The 21,604-nt window shown below is 46.6% G+C and overlaps 1 protein-coding gene across 1 annotated transcript; it reads right to left on the bottom strand.

Annotated features, from left to right (window-relative positions):
* Positions 1–1,820: 1,820 nt before the first annotated feature.
* Positions 1,821–12,714, bottom strand: ARHGEF39 (Rho guanine nucleotide exchange factor 39; the record flags this gene model as incomplete). Its single annotated transcript, XM_082012803.1, has 8 exons — positions 1,821–1,913; positions 2,835–3,064; positions 6,606–6,734; positions 7,504–7,574; positions 10,130–10,248; positions 11,349–11,469; positions 11,885–11,979; positions 12,568–12,714. The coding sequence occupies 8 exons, from the start codon at positions 12,712–12,714 to the stop codon at positions 1,821–1,823; spliced, it is 1,005 nt and encodes a 334-aa protein (XP_081868929.1).
* Positions 12,715–21,604: the final 8,890 nt, after the last annotated feature.

Below are 21,604 nucleotides of genomic sequence, written 5' to 3'. Positions count from 1 at the left end.
CCTTTCAGGTAGTTGTAGAGAGCGATAAGGTCTCCCCTCAGACTCCTCTTCTCCAGACTGAACAACCCCAGTTCCCTCAGCCGCTCCCCATAAGACTTGTGCTCCAGACCCCTCACCAGCTTCATTGCCCTTCTTTGGACACGCTCCAGCACCTCAGCATCCTTCTTGTAGTGAGGGGCCCAAAACTGAACGCAGTATTCAAGGTCCGGCCTAATGTTGGGTTCCTTCCTCCCTCTCAAGTTTCACAAACAAGACAAATGAGTGATCCTATGTAGTAAGTTAGCTGTATGGAAAGAAAAAAAAAAATCAAGTGATGTTAAAATTCGGCAATTCTCTCTTCAGAACACTTATCTCACACAGTACCGCTTCTGTTTTCACGAATTCCCGTGAGAAATTAAAGGTGTGTGGTACTGTTTAAGGAAGAAGAAAAATCAGTCAAACTAGGTAAAGTCAGTGTTCAGACAGACCTTAATTTTATGTTTCTAATGACCTTAAAATTGCCCTCTGCAGCTGACCTAGCATCTTATTCAAACAGATGTTTTCCCCCCCTCGATAAAAGAGATGAGCCTGACTGCTGTTGCTGCAGAGCTTCCACATTATTAAAAGTCCATGTTGAGGCTTTAATGAAATACTCAAGAATAATACATTATATTTCTTCCTTAAATTGGTCTTTCATCCTAGTAAACTGAACCCTAGCACATTACCAGCAATTGATGACACAGAATGCTGACCATAGCCCTCTGGAGATTCTTCTGGAACAGAGGTGCTGCCCGAGCTTTTCACTGTAGCATTTCAAAGCAATAAGGCTACTGCATACCTTGAAGGCAAGGGTGAGTGCTGTTTTGTCTGCATAATGTCTTAGAAATCAGATTAGAAATATGAATGCTGTTTCATCAGCATAAACCTGGTACTTACCAGTTTATTTCAGATAGGTCAGCAAATTAACTTTTCTGTGGGATTGATGAGAAACAGAGGTAGGATATGAATAATTTTCCCTGGGTCTGCCCACCTGTCCCGTTCTTAGAGGAGGAGGGATAATAACTGTCAAAAGTTGGTAGAAAAGAATATTAATGATAAAAATACATCAAGGGAGGAAGATGACTGTGGCCCCGTAGCACTAGCCAAAAATACAGTGTTATGCCCATGTTACCATTATCCAAAAATTCCATTTTGATCAAAGGACCCAGAAGCAAGAGCAGGTAGACATATACATAGACAAATGAACGTGAAAACACTGATTTAGAAAGACAGTTGGATAAAAACTTTTAATGAGGAAAAGCAAGTCAGGCTCTCTTCTGCTTGTCCTTAAATTAATAATCTGAGGAAAAAAAAAGTGTAAAAAAGCTAGAAGCTTCTAAGATTAGTTGGGGAAAAGTCTTGATACAGATTTTTTTATATACAAATCATTAGTCTGCATACCTATTTTTTCCAATACTTGTATTAAGATTAGGACAGCTGACAAAGCATTCATAATCTCACAAGCACTGCATGTAGTTCCTCTAAATGCAGTTCCCCTACTATATGTCAGTGAACATTTCCTAAGATTGTGTAGGCTTCTACCAAGAGGGGTGGTTGTCCTGCCAGTCTGTCTGGTACTCAGGCGGGTCAAGCTTTCAGCTTCCTGTTGAGGAAAACAAAAGTGAAGTTCACTGTTAATACATGAAATCTGTTTTACTATTCCCTAGTATCCTGGCTGACAGAGGTGGGTCTTCTCTATTAGCCTTACAACCATGAAATACATGCAAATACACTGGTCAATATGATCATTTTTATGTTCTGCCCCCTTCCCTCAGCCCCTTCCACCTCTGGAAAATAGATGCCTACCTGACAGCAGCTGTGAGACTCTGATACCAGTCATTAATATCTTGTTGGTCACTGGACATCAATAACAGTGTCTTGTGTGGAAAGGAAAGCTGAAAGGCAAACAGAATCTGGTGCCACTCTGTGGCATTCCTTGCCAAGGCAGCAACTCTGATGAAAGGAAAGCTATCACCACTGAATTTAACGCAGCCTTGAAAATGCTGATTTCCACCATTTTCTTTCCCAGGCAGAAAAATTTAGCGTTGGTACTGGGAGAAGCCAGAGGCCGGACAAGTGCCAGTCTTGTTCATTCCTTCCAACCACAGATGACAACTCAATTTGACTTAATAGAGTGTTTGGAAGTGGGCAATTAACAGTTCTCAGCAGCTCCTCATCCAGTTCCTTCCCTACTCCAAGCTGCCTCTTAGGGGTCCTTCCACTGCCACCATCTGCAGATCACAGCTTGCCCAGTCTTCCTTGTCATCGCTCACAAGGAATGAACTAACACGGTCCCCAGGAGCTGCAACCTAGGAAGACATGAACTTGAAATCCCTACCTAAGGCATCAGTCCCAGTCAAAGACCCTGCAGCTCTCAGGCGTTAGGTGCACAAGCAGTATCTGTTGTAAAAATACCCACATCTTTTTGCATTCTCTGTTTTTCAGGGTTTTCTCAGCTCAGTCTACAGTCAATGTAATGCTATGTATTCATTGTCACTTGACTGTGGGGCTGTTCCCCCAAACACATGGCTCTGATGAGGGCATATCAGAGTCTTATCAGACCTCCTCATCTGAGCTACGTGGAGCAACCAGCACCATGTACCCCAGAGTGCTAAGGAGGGCTTACACCACACAAAGGGAAAAGGACCTCCATTACTCAAGAAGAAAAGGATTGCCCTAACTCTGACTAGTTCATTGCATTTACCATTGCCACCACACTCATCATCTCAGTCCTGCTGCTGCTGAGATACCTAGAGACCTGCTTTGCAAGTTCGACTCCACTGATGCTTCTGCCAGGCAGAAGCGAGAAGACTTACGCTGAGGAGCCCTCCCTGGCTCCGCGTGTGGCCAAACACTTTATCCACTACACACTGGTGAAGCGGGTAGACAGCCTGGCACGCCAGTTTGTTGGAGTTCAGCAGGTGCAGTGGGTGGCAGGGCTTTGTTGCAACAAAGATATCAGAAAAAAGGAAGAACATCCTGCGCTTCAGTTCTTCTCCCTTTGAAGGCACCACCAAAAGCCAGCCTTCCCGGATATACCAGCGCCCTGGCATGCAAAGGAAACAAAGACAGATGTCACATTATCATTCGGGGTGGGGGGAGTGGGAAAAGGATGTAATGAGACAAACAGGAATACAGTGAGCTGCCCATGCAGGTTACCAGGTTCTACATCAATTCCAGCCACTAGAAGGCACCAAGTAACAACTGGGGCCAGCTCACCAGCACCAGCAGTCATCAGCCCAAAACGTTTAGTATGTGAGGAGCAGACTGAAGTTGTTACAAATCTACTATGTTAATTAAGAGGATACTATGATATGCAAGTCTGTTTAAAGAGACCAGAACAAAAATATTTGAAAATGGTATGCATACCTTTAAATTAACATAAGCCTTTGGAAAACATACGATGAACTATCTTAAATTGTGTTGCCCAATTGTTTGTCATTAATGGTGAATGAAGTTAGGCTAAGCTTTGAACATTTATCATTTTTTCCTTGTTTTGTTTGCTTGTGTGTGCCAATTAAAAAAAACTTCACAGGTCATCTAATTATATACAGTAGTTAACAGACCACAGAATGCAGATTACTGTTGTAATAAGAAGACAGGAGAGAAGATATAAAACAACATATTAAATGTAAGGTCTGAGTAGGCAACCATATCATCCTTATCTTACAGAATAGGGTCCACTGTCATCTACACGTGAAATTAATTACAATAAAACAAAAGGCAGAAAAATCAGCAGGAAAAAAATCAAAACAATTTCATAAACCCAGCTGTAAGCAGCAATAAAAAAATAACATCTACACAAAAGGGAATAATTAAAGCAGTGCCTCTAACTAGAAGCATTATTATACAAGACGGACATCAAGTCATGGGAATTATGAAGACACCCACCAGTAAGATTATTTATAAAAATGTAAAGCCATAATAAGGTATTGCTATCTGGCCTGGTCTGGGAAACAGCTGCCAGAGAATTTCAGCCACTGTTTTTCATGCCTTAGCTTCTGGCTGATCTAGTAAGTGCCTTTTAAAAAGCAACACATTTTTGTTTTAATTATAGATTGTGTCTTTTTTAATATGCTACAGTCACAAAACACAGAGGCAAGTAAATTCCTGCTTAGCTTACTCCACAGAAACCACTCCTTTTATCCGAATAAGAAACTGAGGAAGAGAAGGGTGAGGTGCAGGAATCAGGCCAAGTTTAAAAATCAAATGGAAGGAAGGTGACAGCAGCATGGGGCTGGATTGGGAACTGCTTCCCTCAGGCTAAGCTGTGATCAGACTCCCTGGCATACAGTCAGGAGCTGGACTGTGCTGGGAGTCTTGGGATATAGATCTGTGTTCAGGATTCCCAAGGGCACATGATTCAGGAAATTCTCGTGGAAAAAAAGGCAAGGAAATATCCCTAGGGAAGCTAGAGATGACAGAACTAGAGATGACAGAAGCTAGAGATGACAGTCTGCTATGTTAAGGAGGCAGTTCTGGCTAAGATGTGTTTGCCCTATACATGGAGGGCAGCGAAGGAAGCAGGGTCTGTTTTCATCGGGAGCAGTACATCTCAAAGACACTGCCATATGTGAGATACCCAACTCCAAAGCTACCCCTTTTCTCTGCATGTATAGCATTATGTCTTCTCACCTCTCTCCTCCTAGTAACAGGATGCAATCTTAACAGTTCTGCAAAAGCTATCTTATTTCTGGAACGCTGGCCCAAAACTAGCAAGTCCCAGCCTGCCTCTTACTTTTCTGCTTTTCACATCCAGTAGTACCTATTTTACTCCAGCTAATGGAAAACACAACCATCACAATTCTCTGTCTTAGATAATGGAAAGGTGTCTATAGACTCTCAATACTTGTCCTGCCACATGTCTCAGAATATCAGAGACAATAACAAAAGTGGACCCAATGCTTTAATAATGGCCATCTCTGGTCTAGCTATACTGTTTTGGGGTTGGGTTTTTTTGCCATGGGGTTATCTTATTACTTCTCTCATTCAGGACAATTGATTTACCTTTTTACTTATGCAATACCTCAGTGTGCCCAGGCACCCCCACACATGCTTATGCTCAGTACAAGCAGAACACACCTCTGTTAGCTCCCTTTCAGCTAGCATCTCCAAAAGGATTCTAAGAAGAACAGGAAAGAGAATCATAAATTAATCTACCCACTGACTGAGCATCTTTGAAAATAACTTCTGATAAGTAACCTCTTTATCTACCTGTGCTGGTTTTGGCTGGGATAAAGTTAATTTTCTTCATAGTAGCTAGCATGGGGCTATGTTTTTGATTTGTGCTGAAAAACAGTATTGACAATACAGGCATGTTTTAGTTATTGTTGTGTAAGCACTGCTCAGCATCAAGACCTTTTCTGCTTCTCACACTGCCATGCCGGTGAGTAGGCTACGGGTGCACAAGAAGTTGGGACGCAGCTGGGGCAGCTGACCCCAGCTGACCAAAGGGATATTCCGTACCATATGACATCATGCTCAGCATATAAAGCTGTGGGAAGAAGGAGGAAGGCGGAGTACGTTCAGAGTGATGATGTTTGTCTTTCCAAGTAACTGTTAGGCACGGTGGAGCCCTGCTTTCCTGGAGGTGGCTGAAGACCATGAAAATCATGGTAAATTAAATCCTTGTTTTGCTTTGCTTGTCCGTGGCTTTTGCTCTACCTGTTAAACTGTTTCTATCTCAACACGTAAGTTTTCTTACTTTTACCCTTCTGATTCTTTTCCCCATTCCAGTAACAGATATTTTTTCACCCAAGAATCCACATGTGTGAATTACAACCACATTCACAAGTACCTGGAGGTGTGCCTTAGAGACCTTTACACACAGTGACTTTAACACTCCTCTCCAGCTGCAGCACTGTTTCTAGGTGACCTTTGCAATAGCAGTGTTTAGTGAGGGCACAGGTGAAGCCCCAGGTGACCATAATTGCCCAGACTGGACACATTTCTCACAATATTCCATATGTAGTTTGGAGTGTGCTCTGGGTATGGAGAGCACACAGTCACATGAGAGGTCGTAAAGAAACCTGTCATCCAATTAGATGATCTTACATGCCAGTGACCGTATCTCAGCTACCAACACAAATACTCTGATTCCTGGTACAGTTCAACCATGCAGGTAAAAGAAGATTCTTTATGTGAAGGTGTGAGCAGAAGTCCATGAAGCTTGTAGCTTAAGGTAAAAAAAGCCACACTCCTTGGGCCCTTGACACTCAGAAATCTATGGTTCCTGCAATGGAGTAGGGACAGCACCACTACTTACAGTCTTCCAAAATTATTTAACATCTGTCTTTCATTCTCCTGACCTTCTTAGGTTCCTGTTTCTAACTTTCTAACTATATGTCATCAGCCTCTCCTATCTGAATGTCAGACAATTAGGCCGCTGCTTAACCTTACTCAAAAAATCTTAATTTAAAAGAAAACAAAAAAAAAGATCACTTGAATTACTAGATATATTTCTTCACCACCTATCTATGGAATTTGGGCAGAAGGGGAAAACTAGTTAATATGAGTTGAGTCAGAGATGAAGGCGAGCATATCTCCAGTTATCTCAGAAGAAAAACAGAACTGTCAGGAAGACTCACCTGGAGTCAAAACCTGGGTCTTCTGTCCTTTGAGTAGTTTCTGAACCCTAAGTAGCTGCAATGAGTTCTCTCTCTTATGAATAACGTCTTGGACCCACTGAGATACCTCAGAAACAGATTTCACAGCCTCTGAAATTATAGCAGCATATTCTGAGGTTATCACAAATGAGTATGTATTATGCCTTATCTATCTTGCTGCAAAAAGATAAGATGAAATTAAGAAGCAAATGTTTTAAACCAAGTATCAATAACAATTTTATTCAGTAATTTCAGCAGGAGATTGGACTAGATGTCCTCCAGAGGCCTCTCTCCAACCAATGCTTCGGTGGTTCTAGAAAACATTTCTTTGCCAATGAAACATTAGAGGAATAATTTCCTGGATTTGAAATCAAAAATTGGAAAAATGCCCCACAAGTGATGTTAATTTCTAGTAAATATGGCATGATGGACATGAATTATCCTAGAAAATTAAGGCACGGTTTGCGTGTAAGGAACCTTTAAAGATCATCTAGTTCAACTCCCTTGCTATGGGCAGAAACATTTTTCACTAGATCAGGTTGCTCAAAGCCCTGTCCAGCCTGACGTTGAACACTTCCAGTGATGGGGCATTGACAACTTCTCTGGGCAACCTGTTCCAGTGTCTCACTACCCTCATCATAAAAAACAGAGCTGCCATTTGTCTGACCTAACCCTTAGGCCACTTTCCCAGTCAGTTACTCTACATTTTTATTCCAAATGTGTTCTCAAGGACATCTTGATCAAGATGGAGAAGGGAAATAGTAATCCACTTGAAGGCCAGAAAGAGGAAGATTTTTCTTCCTGAGTAAGTAGACAGAAGATGAGAATCCAAGTATTATTAGCAAGATCAAAGTGCCAGCATCTACAGGTAGAATCATACTTGCAAGTTTCTGGTGCTCAGCACTGTATGGGCTGGTGTTCTCCAGCAGGTCTCTGAGGAAATGTTTGTACCTGAGATAGGGAGAGCAGGTTTATTTCACAAAAAGATACCAGGAACAGCAGCATCTGTTAGTGACAGAATGATGAACAACACTCCACCAGGAGATGGAATAGACTCCTCCAAGCCTAACCAAGTAGCTTTTGGCCACAATTCTTTGATCACATTCATTTTATCTTCAAATTTGTCAGCTACATTAACCCAAATATTTTATACATTTGCAAGCCTTTGGCCTTTGCTGGGCATCTGATAAAAGCAACCTCACATATTACTAGAGTTCATGAGACTCTCTTAGCACTCACATAGAAGTGCCTTTAATAACAGATAAATTTGTCTGTTAACTATTTATTTGGCTTTATGTCTGAATGGTAGCTTTCATACCATATGTTTGCTGTCCACATAGAAATGCTTTTTTTCTTGTAAGAACTAGGAGCTGCCTTTTCTTTTTCCCCTTTCCAGTCTTTACTAGAAACAATCAGACCTCCACAAATGCTTTCTCCCAATAAAGTCAAACTATTTTCAGTCTGAGTGACAGAAGAATCACAGAATCATTAAGGTTGGAAAAGACCTCTAAGATCATCAAGCCCAACCATCAACCCAACACCACCATGCCCACTAAACCATGTCCCGAAGTGCCTCGTCCACACATCTTTTGAACACCTCCAGGGATGGTGACTCCACCACCCCTCTGGGCAACCTGTTCCAATGCTTGACCACCCCCTCAGTGAAGAAAGTTTTCCTAATATCCAGTCTAAACCTCCCCTGGTGCAACCTGAGACCTTTTCCTCTCGTCCTATCACTATCCTATCACTACTTACTTGAGAGAAGAGACCAACACCCACCTCACCACAACCCCCTTTCAGGTAGTTGCAGAGAGTGATAAGGTCTCCCCTCAGCCTCCTCTTCTCCAGACTGAACAACCCCAGTTGCCTCAGCCACTCCTCATAAGACTTGTGCTCCAGACCCCTCACCAGCTTCGTTGCCCTTCTCTGGACACGCTCCAGCACCTCAACATCCTTCTTGTAGTGAGGAGCCCAAAACTGAACACAGGATTTGAGGTGCGGCCTCACCAGTGCCCAGTACAGGGGCACAATCACTTCCCTACTCCTGCTGGCCACACTAGTGCTGATACAGGCCAGGTTGCTGTTGGCCTTCTTGGCTACCTGGGCACACTGCTGGCTCATGTTCAGCCGGCTGTCAACCAGCACCCCCAGGTCCCTTTCCGCCGGGCAGCTCTCCAGCCACTCCTCCCCAAGCCTGTAGCGTTGCATGGGGTTGTTGTGACCCAAGTGCAGGACCCGGCACTTGGTCTTATTAAACCTCATACAGTTGACCTCAGCCCATTGATCCAATCTGTCCAGATCCCTCTGCAGAGCCCTCCTACCCTTCAGCAGATCAACACTCCCACCCAACTTGGTGTCATCTGCAAATTTACTGAGGGAGCACTCAATCCCCTCATCCAGGTCACCAATAAAGATATTGAACAAGACCGGAAATACCACATTGAACAGACTCACGAACTGGCAGAAGTCATATGACCTGCAGTATATATAACAAAGTTTCAAAGAACCTTGAATATGAAAGAGCTGATTCAGACCTCCTGTTAAAAAGCCACCATTTTTCCACACAGTTGGACAGCAACAAGTATACTGCTATTTTACAAATTCAAAGGAACAACCCAAAGAATTATGGTAAAAAGAAAGTTTATGTTTATATCTGCCAAGCTGATTAAAAAAGTTACATAAAGCTGCCTGAAAGACTGTGGTGTGCTCACTTCAAGTTATTTTCAAAAAAGCCATGCGCTCAATCTCAAATTTGCTTTAGCATGGATAAGACTGTGGTTGAAGAGCAGCTATTTGATGTATAGTCATAGCAGCTGGGTTCCCAGCAAACTACCTGTGCTCTGTATTACTCACATCCTCTCCCCAGGAAAGGGCAGCCCTTGAATGCAGGCAGCATTTGCCTCGTGCAGTCAGCCTGTCTTTTCAGAGGGGAGATGATGCCCCGAGGTGATTGGGAAGGCAGCAATCCAGACTGGATCTGTCCAGGCTCAGACAACTGTGAAAGGCACCAAATCTGAGGAAAGCATATGGCTCCGATAACCAGAGAGGAGAGAAAAGCTCCCCCGCATTCATTAATCTCTCTCCAAAAGCAACCATCTACAAGAGACAAGAGTCACAATGTTCCAGGTCAGCAACTCACACAAAAGCGAAGCAAGACCATCTCTGGCAGAAAGCACCACTTCTGCAGCACTTCAGACAGCTTGATTTCCTTCAGCACCTAACTTCAGTAGCTTATTGAGATGATGGAAAGCCTCCACTTCAATTCTACCCGAGAGCTAGATGAAGGGCTCAGGAGCCAGGGCTAAACAGCTACCTCCCTGCATCATCTCCCATCCATGTACACTGATTCCACCTTACAAGCACATTTTCAGGTCTGTTTCATTGCTGTCTATGCTCCGATTTTGAGACACATTAAGCAACTTTACCTCCCATGGCAATAAAGACACTGTTATGTTCCTTTTCCCCCTCTCGTACGTTAGCTTGAAGACTCAAAATTGCTTACTTACTGGTGCAACCTCTGCAGAGGCAAAGGAAGCAGATCTTCTAGCTTCCTCCCTTCAAACTGAGGTCGAGTCTCCTGAAGTTTCTTAAACCGTCGGAATGACTTATTTCTCCTCAATTGCTCCTGTGTGCAGCAGAAAAGGCATATAGCTTTCAGACTGTAGAAAGAAATAAAGGGCCCTAGTCTGCACCGGAACATGGAACTCTTAAAACTCTCAGAGTTTAGGACTCCAGTCCTAAACACAAGCACCAACAACTTCTTTTGTGGCCATGGGCAAGAAATTCCCTTTCTCCTGATCTCCATTTTCCAGCAAGTAATGGAAGCAATTTCCCCTCTTCAGACATGCACAGCAGTATAAAGCTAGTGTACTCAGCAAATGGAAATGAAGTAAGAGAGGAAGGTTGACTCAGACAGGAAAACAAGGAGTCCACCTGTGGCTTTTTGCCATTAATTTCAAGACAAAGCAATGCATCCCATTCCCATCACCTCAAGGCAAGTATCCAAAATGGCTCTTTCACTTAGGAAGTCAGAAGTGTGAATATATGCATGCAAACAGAACAGAAGGGAAACATCCCAGTACATCCTGCAGCTGGGAACAAGCACAGACAGAAATTGGAAGACAGGTGGTTTAAATTCCAGATACAGCTGTGAAGACTTTGAAATAAAAATAATATCCTTCTGAAATTTCTTCGAAGACAGGTTGTATTTGGAGAGGTAAAGGAAGGAAAGGAAGGAAAAATTTTTCTTCTACCATTAGAAAAAAATTGGGAAGGAAAAGGAAATCCCACTGTTAGGATACAGTTAGTGGTAGTGGGAAAGACTAGGAGACCTTGTTAGGATACAGTTAGTGGTAGTGGGAAAGACTAGGAGACCTGATAAGTCTCTAGAAAGAGATCACTGTCTCCTGGTGTTCCCACTGCACTCTCCAGGCTTAGCAGCCAAGCAGGAGTGGGAGTAAATACAGAACTCTGAGGAAGCTGTGCTCAGCATATGCACGTACATACACAAACACCTGAAACAAGCTTCAAAAATGTGAAGCTCTAAATAAGTAGAGAAGTTTTCACCATTCTACTGTGGAAGAAAGACTGAGAAAATAGCAGCAGCCCATAAAAAGGAAGAAAATTTATCACTCCGGAAACAGAAGAAAAAGAGAAGGATGTGGCTGTTTCAAGAACAGAGAAAGAGAGTCAAGAAAGAACATGAAGAATAAAGGGGATATTTACCCTTAAGGTTTTATTTGCCTGCTCCAAATTCTCAGCATAGTGGCCATAAAGCTCCACATTCTGACAGAAATTTTCCAATCCTGGTCCCAGATTGCCTCTCTTCAGATGAAGCGAGAGAACACTGTGCACAAGGAGCAAAGATAGCTTGTGAGAGGTACATTATTGGTGGCATTTTCACAGCTTCCTGTGGTTCACTCCTATGCTGACCTTCCTTTGTCAGCCTCCACCTCACATCCAGTTTCTGTGCCAAATACGTGCTTGGTGGTCACAGAGTAAGCTACAGAAAACATGCCTTAAAAATACTGTGGAGCAGACTTACTGGCTTTAAACCACTATCCAGAGAGCAACTGGGCATCCAGATATGTGAATACAGATCAGCAGTCTCCCGAGTACATCAAGTGCCACCAAGGCTAGTAGCACTAGAAGCGAATGCCTGTTTTACAAGGTGTCAGCTTTATTTCCTGAAATCTCACTGTCTCATCATTATAAGGTCCTCCCCATATAATTACAGGATTTACATCAGTGTGTTCACTTACTGACTGGCTGAATATATGGATTCCAGGGGTCCAAATATGGTTTCCAACACAGCAGGTTTCAGCGTCCCTTTGGCCTTTAAAATTGTCACAAAGAACTAAATAAGAAAAAAGAGAGATTTCAAACAGGTAAAATTCACAGGTGTCTCAAAAGTTATTCATGGCAGACCGCAGAAGCAAGAAGCTGCAGCCTGCACACTCTTTACCTCAAAAGGATATAAAATATTGTGAATGCGTACCTAAGACATCTATCATCAGGTGTAAAGCCTCTTGGCAAGTTTGACCATAACTGTAAACACATGCAACAGCACTACAGCACTGACAGAGGTTTTTTTCAGTATTCCTAGATGCACCTTTTTTTTCCACCTTGTTCATCATCTATCTTTGTCTTGTCTGTGCTCTTATGTTTCATATATCTCAGGCATCTTAAGGCAAGGTCCCTATACAATAAAAACTTAAAGATTTATGTCTGTGTACACACCAAAGCCAAGGGGCCAAAACCACAAGCTATCAGACATTACAGAGGAGGTAAAAGAAAAACAACAACAAAAACCTTTCCGCCCCAGCAGTCATCCCATGCAGTAGGGATGTATCAAAATCTTGCTCTTGACCCTTCCCCATGACAACACAAGTAAGTAGGTGCTGCCTGAAGGTACCCAAATATCAGAAAGGACCAAAATACTCACCGTGACCACCAAATCCAGCTGCTCAAGGTATTTGTCTTCAGTTGCCAGCAGCTCCTTTGTTGTCCGGCTGCGCTTTCTCTCCCAGCGAGCTCTCTGGTCTTCCACAGCATTTGCTCCATCCATGAACAGAAGGGAGAAGTCACTCATGGCAGCCTCAGGGCTGATATAACTGATCCTGAGGAGCCAAGAGATATGGACACACAACAAAAGAATAACCTATGCCGCAGGTTGGAATTCTGAGCTACAAACTCTACACTTCACTTTGAAAGAAGGGAAGTCAATTGCCAGCAACCATCATTAACAGTTTCCTTCTGCATTCCTCCCTGTGGGCACAGGAACCCCGCATCAACCAGAAGAACAGTGTTAGAAATACCAGACTATGAAAGTAAAAGAAGTACATTACGATACGTGTGTAAGCAAATCTCAGGTGTGTGTCCAACTCCCAAACCACTGCTTCCTGTGCTTTGCCCCGTTCCTCGTGCAAAATCCTCAGTAAACCCAAGAAAGTTAGTGAGTGGAAAAGGTACTGTGGGCAAGAGTAGAAAACAGCCATAAGATTTGTCGGGGGGGCGGGTACAGTGCCGAGTACAGGGGCACGATCACTTCCCTACTCCTGCTGGCCACACTAGTGCTGATACAGGCCAGGACATTGTTGGCCTTCTTGGCCACCTGGGCACACTGCTGGCTCATGTTCAGCCAGCTGTCAACCAGCACCCCCAGGTCATTTTCTGCTGAGCAGCTCTCCAGCCACTCCTCCCCAAAATACTTCACCTGCAGGTGACAGCAGTACTCCAGCTCGCTTCTCTTTTCTCAGAATAGAAACCACTGAATACTTTCAGTACAGTTAGCTACCTTACAATGCCCTATTAGCAATACTCCCTGCAACACTTCTAGGTTTTTCTGTTTTGATTATACTCCAAAAATCTCCCTTTATTATCGCAGCATAGCCACTCTTGATGTCTCAGAAGCACCCACCACCTCGTGGGTCAGCTCCAAGGGCCGCGCAGCTCCACGTCCCACTCTGAGGCCGGCGGCTGCTGTGGAAGAGGCCGCAGGAAGGCGCCGCTCCCGAGGCCACAGGGCGGCTCATACTCGCTTCCCGCTGCCTGCTCCAAGCCGGCTCACCGCCGCAGCAGGGCGGCCTCCCACCCGAGGGGCGGCTCGGCGCTGCTCCGGGGTGCACCCCCGGCGCACCAGACCCGAGGCAGGACCTCCAGGACGGCAGGGCAGCCCCAGCGACCCCAGCCCTCGGCCACCCCACCCGCTCCCCGCGGGCTCCGGGACGGGGCCCTTGGGACGGGGGCTGAGCACATATCCACACCCACTCGCAACATTCCACAGCGAGACCCGCCACCTCGCACCCAGCACCGCGCGAGACCACACCGCCCACGCCGCCCGTTACCTGCTGGTCCCCGCCGCCGCCCCGCGTTCAAATGGCGGCCCCGCCCCGGAGGGCGGTCCCGGGGCGGAGCGGGACCGGGGCCGGGCCGGGGAGGGCGGGCAGCCGGGCGGCGGCGCTGGCGCGGGGAGCGGTCCGGCATGGTGTCGCGGGGGGAGCGTCGCCCGCCGCCCGGGGACCTGGCGGCGCTGGCAGAGCTGGACGAGGCGACGCTGCTGGGCGGGCTGCGGGAGCGGTTCCTGCGGCAGCAGGTCTACGTGAGTGCCGGGGGACGGGGCGGGGGGCGGCGGCGGGCGCTCGGCTGACCGGGCTCTCCCCTCTCCGCCAGACCGACGTCGGGGACATCCTCATCGCCATGAACCCCTTCCAGCCCCTGCCGCTGTACGGGAGAGAGGTGAGTCCCCGCGGCCCCCGCCGTCGGGCCCCATTGCCCCCACAGCCCCTTCACCACCTCTCCACCGCTGCTCCCCCCCAGGTCTCCGAGCAGTACCGGTGCCACGAGACAGGCAGGCTGCCGCCTCACATCTTCGCCGTGGCCAGCCGGGCCTACCACGCCATGCTGGGCCGGCGGGGCGGCGGTCCCCGGAACCAGTGTATCGTCATCAGGTGAGGTCCGGCTGGGCGGCCGGGCTGGGCCGGGCCGGGGGCGCGGTGGAGCCAGGTGGGGGTCCGGGTGGCGGCCAGTACGCGCTCGCTGGGCTCTCCCTGCCGCAGTTGGAGGCGAAGCTCATCTCCGCTGCTGCTGGCTCGCAACGCATCGCTCTTCCCGACCTGCCCGCTTTCCAGACAGGAGAGCGGGCAGGTCGCGGGTGGAGGTGCGTGGCAAACAAAGCTGGCTTCTGTGGGAGCAGCTGGGCTGCGATGCAGGTAACGCGGCTGAACACGTCGGGTTTGCTTCCGGAGGGATGTGGCACTGGAAAGACTTGACCAGCTCTGGGGAAAGCCATGGGGGGCTCCTCCCTGGAGAAACAACTCCCACCATAACTGCTGTCGTAAAGGTTATGCATAATGAAAAGAACCTGTTTTCCCAAAGGAGAGCTTGCCATATATAAACAAAGAGCAGGATAAAGAAAAACAGAAGCTTTTTTCCCCCTAAGACCTTTGGGAATCTGGTCAAGGAAAATCTTATTGTCCTGGGCAGTTCTGTGCATTAGAAGGGGAAAAAAAATGGGCTCTTGTAACCAAAGAGCGTACCAGTGTCAACGAGCGTTTTACTCCATGGTGTCACTGTTGTTCTGCTGAAACTGTGCAGGGCAACAGATAGCACCAACTAGTAGAGAAAGCCTCAAACAACATCAACTAGCAGGGAAAGCCTCAAACAGTATGGAGGAGAAAGAGAAAGCCTCAAAACACTAATTGCCTGTTCTGGGTGTTGTAGAGAACAGTTTAAATGTCATCTCAATTAAAATGTCAATTGCCAGCTTGTTTGATTTAATATTCCCTTCTTTACATTGGCCTTCTGATCATTTTATCAGTATTTTCAGTCCTTGTGGTGTGGAAATGACTTGTTGAATCACTGCTGAGTGTTGTGGTGGGATAGGGAGCTGGCCTTGAAGGTCACTTGAGCCCCACTCATTTCTCTAGCCTGCAAGCCATCAGTGCCTGTGCTTTACATGAAGTGCTTTCACAAAGTGGTGGCTGTGAAGTTAGCAGGTGGAAGAGGTGCTCCTGGTAGGGCTCTTAGGGATGGAGAACAGTCATAGTATTCGTCTTGGGAGACAGAAGAAATGAAAGAGTAACCTGTGGGTGTTTGCCGAGAAGTCAGTGGTCTGTTTTCTGCTAGAAGTTTGTGGTCTCAGATGTGAGAGTCTGAGCTACTCCTGTGCATCTTGCAACCCTGTTAACCGATGTTGCTGTCACAGGAAGTTCATGGTTTTGCTCTCTGTGAGTGGTGAAACACTCATTAATAAGACTACCTGTCATGAGCAAAGTTAGGGTGGAGGGAGAGGAGAAAGTCACTCCTGTTAGACCACAGCACAGGGATGCACCAGGCTCTACTATTCTTTGTGGTCTCTTTGGTCAATCTAACTTAGTCTGGGGGGTCTGGATGGCATGTTTCAGTGGTTGGTATTGAACGCAGCAGCTGCCCCCAGGTGGCAAATGCTCTCTGCAATCAAGTTGTCCTGTCCTGCAGATTCCACTGGCTCCTCTTGCCTTCCCAATCCCAACAGACGTTAGTCACAGCCTTGGTATGCTGTGGTACAGCACTTGGATCTCCTGGAGATGACTTTGCTTTTCTTCACAGCTTGGAGCAGTTACAAACCTGCAGCTGGACAGTGCTTGCAGGACCTCATGAAGCTGTTGTGTTTGTTGGAGGGTACAAGGACAAACCTGAACCACGGGAGTGCTAACTGATAGTGCTTTTGTGGAGGAAGGAAGTCAATGAAAACTAAAAAAATCTTATATACTGATTTATATACTGATATACATCCACTGTCTGGATGGCATGTTCTCAACTGGCAAAATGGTCTTATTCTGTTTGTACATACTCAGATGGCGATAGCCTGATCTGTGCTTGAGATCTGGTATCTGTTGTAGTATTTGAGGTATCTAGCCACCTATGACACATACTTGATCCCAAGCACAGAGCCACTGGAAGCTAAAAAGCAGTTAAGCCACACCAAATGCTCAAAGGTCGGGTGTGGAAACAGAGACCGGCCCTCAAGTATACCTTCAGCATTTCCTGCATTTTTTTTTTTTTTCTGTGCAGACTCTGAAGTTCTCTGCCAGTATGTTGTTGTCAGTCAAGGACACGTTGTCTCACTGATTGTACATTCTTCCACCTACAACAGGGGAAATTGCACTTTCCAAGCGCTGCTTGTTTGACTTGGAGGCGGAGGTGCTGTGCACGTGTAACGGCAGAGTGACGTGCACTGGTGCTGCTGTGGGTGTGTGGGCAGCTCTGCGGCAGTGTGCCGATATCCTCAACCAGCTGATGCACATGAATGTATGATGTACCTGAGATTTGAGATTGGTGCAGTATCTCAAGATCAGAACTCAATTACGGATATGCGGTGGATGGGGCAAATCTCTCTGAAGAAAGAGGAAGCTGTCAACTCAAACATACGTGGAGGAGATGATATATCAGATCACCGTTGAAGGAAGTTGTTTTCATCAAATCATAGAATAGTTGGGGTTATAGGGGTGACATTAAAGGTCATCTAGTCCAAACCCCCTGCAATGAGCAGGGACAGCTTCAACTAGATCAAGTTGCTCAGAGCCCCGTCCAACCTGACCTGGAATGTTTCCAGGGATGGGGCATCTACCACCTCCCTGGGCAACCTGGGCCAGGGTTTCACCAGCTGCATTGTCAAAAATTGCTTCCTTAGATCCAGTCTAAATCTGCTGTCTTTTAGTTTAAAACCATTACCCCTTGTCCTATCGCAACAGGCCTTGCTAAAAAGTCTGTCCCCATCTTTCTTACAGGCCCCCTTTAAGTCCTGGCAGGCTGCAATAAGGTCTCCCCGGAGCCTTCTCTTGTCCAGGCTCAACAACCCCAACTCTGTCAGCCTGTCCTCACAGCAGAGCTGTTCCAACTCTCTGACCATTGCTGTGGTCTCCTCTGGACCTGCTCCAACAGGCCTATGTCTTTCCTGTGCTGAGGGTTCCAGAGCTGGATGCAGGACTCCAGGTGGGGTCTCAGCAGAGCGGAGCAGAGGGGCAGAATCCCCTCCCTCAACCTGCTGGCCACGCTGCTTTGGATGCAGCCCAGGACACACTTGGCCTTCTGGGCTGTGAGCGCCCATTGCCGGCTCATGTCCAGCTTTTCATCCCCCAGTACACCAATTCCTTCTGGGCAGGGCTGCTCTCCGTCCCTTCATCCCTCAGCCTGGACTGATACCGGGGGTTGTCGCAACCCAGGGGCAGGACCCTGCACTTGGCCTTGTTGAACCCCATGAGGCTCACACATGCCCATTCCTCAGGCTTATCCAGGTCCCTCTGGATGGCATCCCGTCCCTCAGGTGTGATAACCACACCACTCAGCTTGGTGTCATCTGCAAACTTGCTGAGGGTGCACTCAATTCCACTGTCTATGTCACTGATGAAAATATTAAACAGCACTTGTCCCAGTATGGACCCTGGAGGGACACCACTCATCACTGACCTCCATCTGGATATTGAGCTGGTGACCACTACACTCTGGATGCAACCATCCAACAAATTCCTCATCCACCAAACAGTTCCCCCATCAAATCCATCTCTCTCCAATTTAGAGAGAAGGATGTTATGGGGGACTGTGTCAAAGCCCTTACAGAAGTCCAGATAGACGGCATCAGTAGCTCTTCCCTTGTCCACTGATGTAGTTACTTCATCATAGAAGGCCACTAGGTTGGTCAGGCAGGAATTTCCCCTTGGTGAAGCCATGCTGGCTGTCTTAAATCACCTCCCTGCCCTCCATGTACGTTAGCATGCCTTCTAGGAGGATCTGTTCTACGATCTGCCTAGGCACAGAGGTGAGACTGGCATGTCAGTAGTTCCCAGGATCCTCCTTTCTACCTTTTTTAAAAGTAGGTGCAGTATTTGCCTTTTTCCAGTCTCCAGGGACTTCACCTGACTGCCAGGACTTTTCAGACATCATGGAGAGTGGCTTGGCAACTACATCAGCCAATTACCTCAGGAGTCTGGGGTGCATCTCGTCTGGTCCCATAGACTTGTGCATGTCCAGGTTCCTGGTCCGTAACCTGATCTTCTCTTACAGTGGGAGGGACTTTGCTCCTCTAGAAGCTAGGTATATTTTTTCTTACGAAGCAGAGCAAATGGTCTTTCCAGTGCACCCCATCTAGAAGTGACAGCATGGGGTATATCTGTACTCCACTGTAGACATGGAAAAATTGCCCTGGGAAGGAATCGGGACGTCATGGGACCCACTGTGTAAAGCTGTGGTGTGAGTTTGTACTCACACATGCAGTTAAGCTGAAAAAATTGTGAAAGTCCTTGAGAGGAGAGCACTCTCAAGCAATAGGGTGCTAAGACATAAGGGGTAAAACAACTATACTTCACAGCTTCTGGAATTTCCTTTGCTTTTTGTTGGCAGTGGAGAGAGCGGTGCAGGGAAAACAGAGAGTACGAAGCTATTGTTGCAGCACATAATGAACCTATGCAAAGGCAACTCGCAGCTGGAGCAGCAGATCCTTCAGGTAGGTCATTACATGGTGGTGCTTGAACGTGCAGAAGCAACACTGCTGCAAGACAACTTGTGTTAAGGTCAGGAAGCCTGCTGATGAACCACTACTGGAAGTCAGGAGCAAAACGTAAGACACATAGGAAAATAGTGGGTAAGGATGGTGAAATAGCTGACCGCAAATTAGAGGCGTGGGTAGGTCAGTAATTCTGTTTGCTGGGAGTGTAGTGATATCTTAAATGATAGAAAACTATTGCAATCATTTATCATGTTCACTGTGACAAGGGATTAGGGGCATTTTTCAGAATAATTTCCTGTTTGAGGTAGAACAAGGACTTTTATTAGAAAAATTAAGTCTTGATTTAATGGTATACAGGGATGGAGAATCCACACGTTCTTCAGTCACCTTTCCTTGGCTGCTTATACTTACTGTCAGGCACATACTTGCTAACTGGCTAACTTAATCTTTGCTATATGAATACATATACATTCGGTAACTGATTTTGAAACATACTTGTCTCTTTGGTCTGAAATATTTCCACTTTAATTGCTCCCCAAGGAGTTGTGAGATTTTCTGAGCAAATCATTCTTTACCCTTTAATGTGACAATTTAGCAGAATGCGTTCTTGGACTACTTCATTTTAAAGTCTCTCTTTTCAGGTTTTCTGTAGAGCGAGAGAGGTCTTTCTCTGTGTGATGCGTTAACATTGGCTGGACACCAGGTGTCCACCAAGCCACTCTATTACTCCTCATCCTCACCTGGACAGGGGGAGAGGGATACAACAAAAGCATTGTGGGTCAAGTTAAGGACAGGGAGATCATCCAGCAGTTACCATCACAGGCAAAACAGACTTGACTTGGAGAAAATTAATTTATTGGCAATTAACAACAGAGTAGGATAATGAGAAATAAGAACAAATCTTAAAACACTTTCTCCCCACCCCTCTCTTCTTCCCAGGCTCAACATCACTCCCAATTTCTCTACCTCCTCCCCACAAGCAGCACAGGGGGACAGGGAGCGGGGGTTGCAGTCGGCTCATCGCACATTGCATGGTCTCTACTGCTTCTTCCTCGTCATGCTCCTCCTCTGCTCCAGCACAGGGTCCCTCCCATGGGAGACAATCCTCCACAAACTTCTCCAATGTGGCTCCTTCCCATGGGCTGCTGTTCTTCAGGAACTGCTCCAGTGTGGGTCCTTTCCAGGGCTGCAGTCCTTCAGGAACAGACTGCTCCAGCGTGGGCTTCCCACGGGGTCATGACCTCCTTCGGGCATCCCCCTGCTCCGACATGGGGTCCTCCCCAGGCTGCAGGTGGAGATCTGTTCCACTGCTAACCTCCAAGGTCTGTAAGAGGACAGCCTGCCTCTCTATGGTCTTCACCGTGGGCTGCAAGGGAATCTCTGCTCCAGCACCTGGAGCACCTCCTCCCCTTCCTTCTTCACTGACCTCAGTGTCTGCAGAGTTCTTCAGAATCATAAAATCATAGAATAGTTTGGGTTGGGAGGGACCTTTAAAGGTCATCTAGTCCAACACCCCTGCAAGGACCAGGGACATCTTCAACTAGATCAGGTTGCTCAGAGCCCTGTCCAACCTGACCTGGAATATGTCCAGGCATGGGGCATCTACCACCTCTCTGGGCAACCTGGGCCAGGGTTTCACCAGCTGCATTGTCAAAAATTGCTTCCTTAGATCCAGTTTAAATCTGCTGTCTTTTAGTTTAAAACCATTACCCCTTGTCCTATCACAACAGGCCCTGCTAAAAAGTCTTTTCCCATCTTTCTTATAGGCCCCCTTTAAGTACTGGAAGGCTGTTGACCACTACCCTCTGGATGCGACCATCCCACCAATTCCTCATTCACCAAATAGTCCCCCCTCTTTGCTTTTTTTTTTTGTTTGCTTAAAAAAAAAGTTTGCTTTTTCTGAATTTCAGGGTCCTGACTTTACTGTTTGCCTGCCCCATATCCTTCAGGACTGAGAACTCCACCAGCACATGATCACTGCAGCCCAGGCTGCCTCCATCTTGACATCACCAATTAGCTCACTTGCGTTGGTGACCAACAGGTCCGGTATGGCATCGTCTCTGGTAGGGCTGTCTGTTATCTGGCTTAAGTTATCCTCCATGCACTCCAGAGTCTCCTGGATTGCCTACAGCTCCCCGTGCTACTTCTCTAGCAGATGTCAGGGTGGTTGAAGTTCCTCAGCAGGACGAGAGTCTGCGAGCAGGATGCCTCCTGTACCTGGAGTAAGAAGGCTTCGTCAGTAGGCTTTGCCTTGATTGGGCGGCCTGTAGTAGACACCAGCTATGAGGTTCCATCTGTTGCCTTGGTCTCTAATTCATACCCACAAGCTTTCAACCTGCTCGTGACTATTCTTCAGAGACAGGGGGCAACACCTCCATCCTTCCTCCCCCATCCCTTCTGAGCAACTTGTAGCTATCGATAGCTGCGCTCTAGTTGTGGCATTTGTCCCACCAAGTTTCAGTAATGGCATCCATTTTCATTCTAGCAGCACAGTGGC

Source organism: Phaethon aethereus, assembly GCF_964289735.1.
Source record: "Phaethon aethereus genome assembly, chromosome: Z".
NCBI classification, from domain to species: Eukaryota; Metazoa; Chordata; class Aves; order Phaethontiformes; family Phaethontidae; genus Phaethon; species Phaethon aethereus.
The sequence above is the reverse complement of the archived record's forward strand: the minus strand, read 5'-3'. Positions and strand labels throughout refer to the sequence as shown.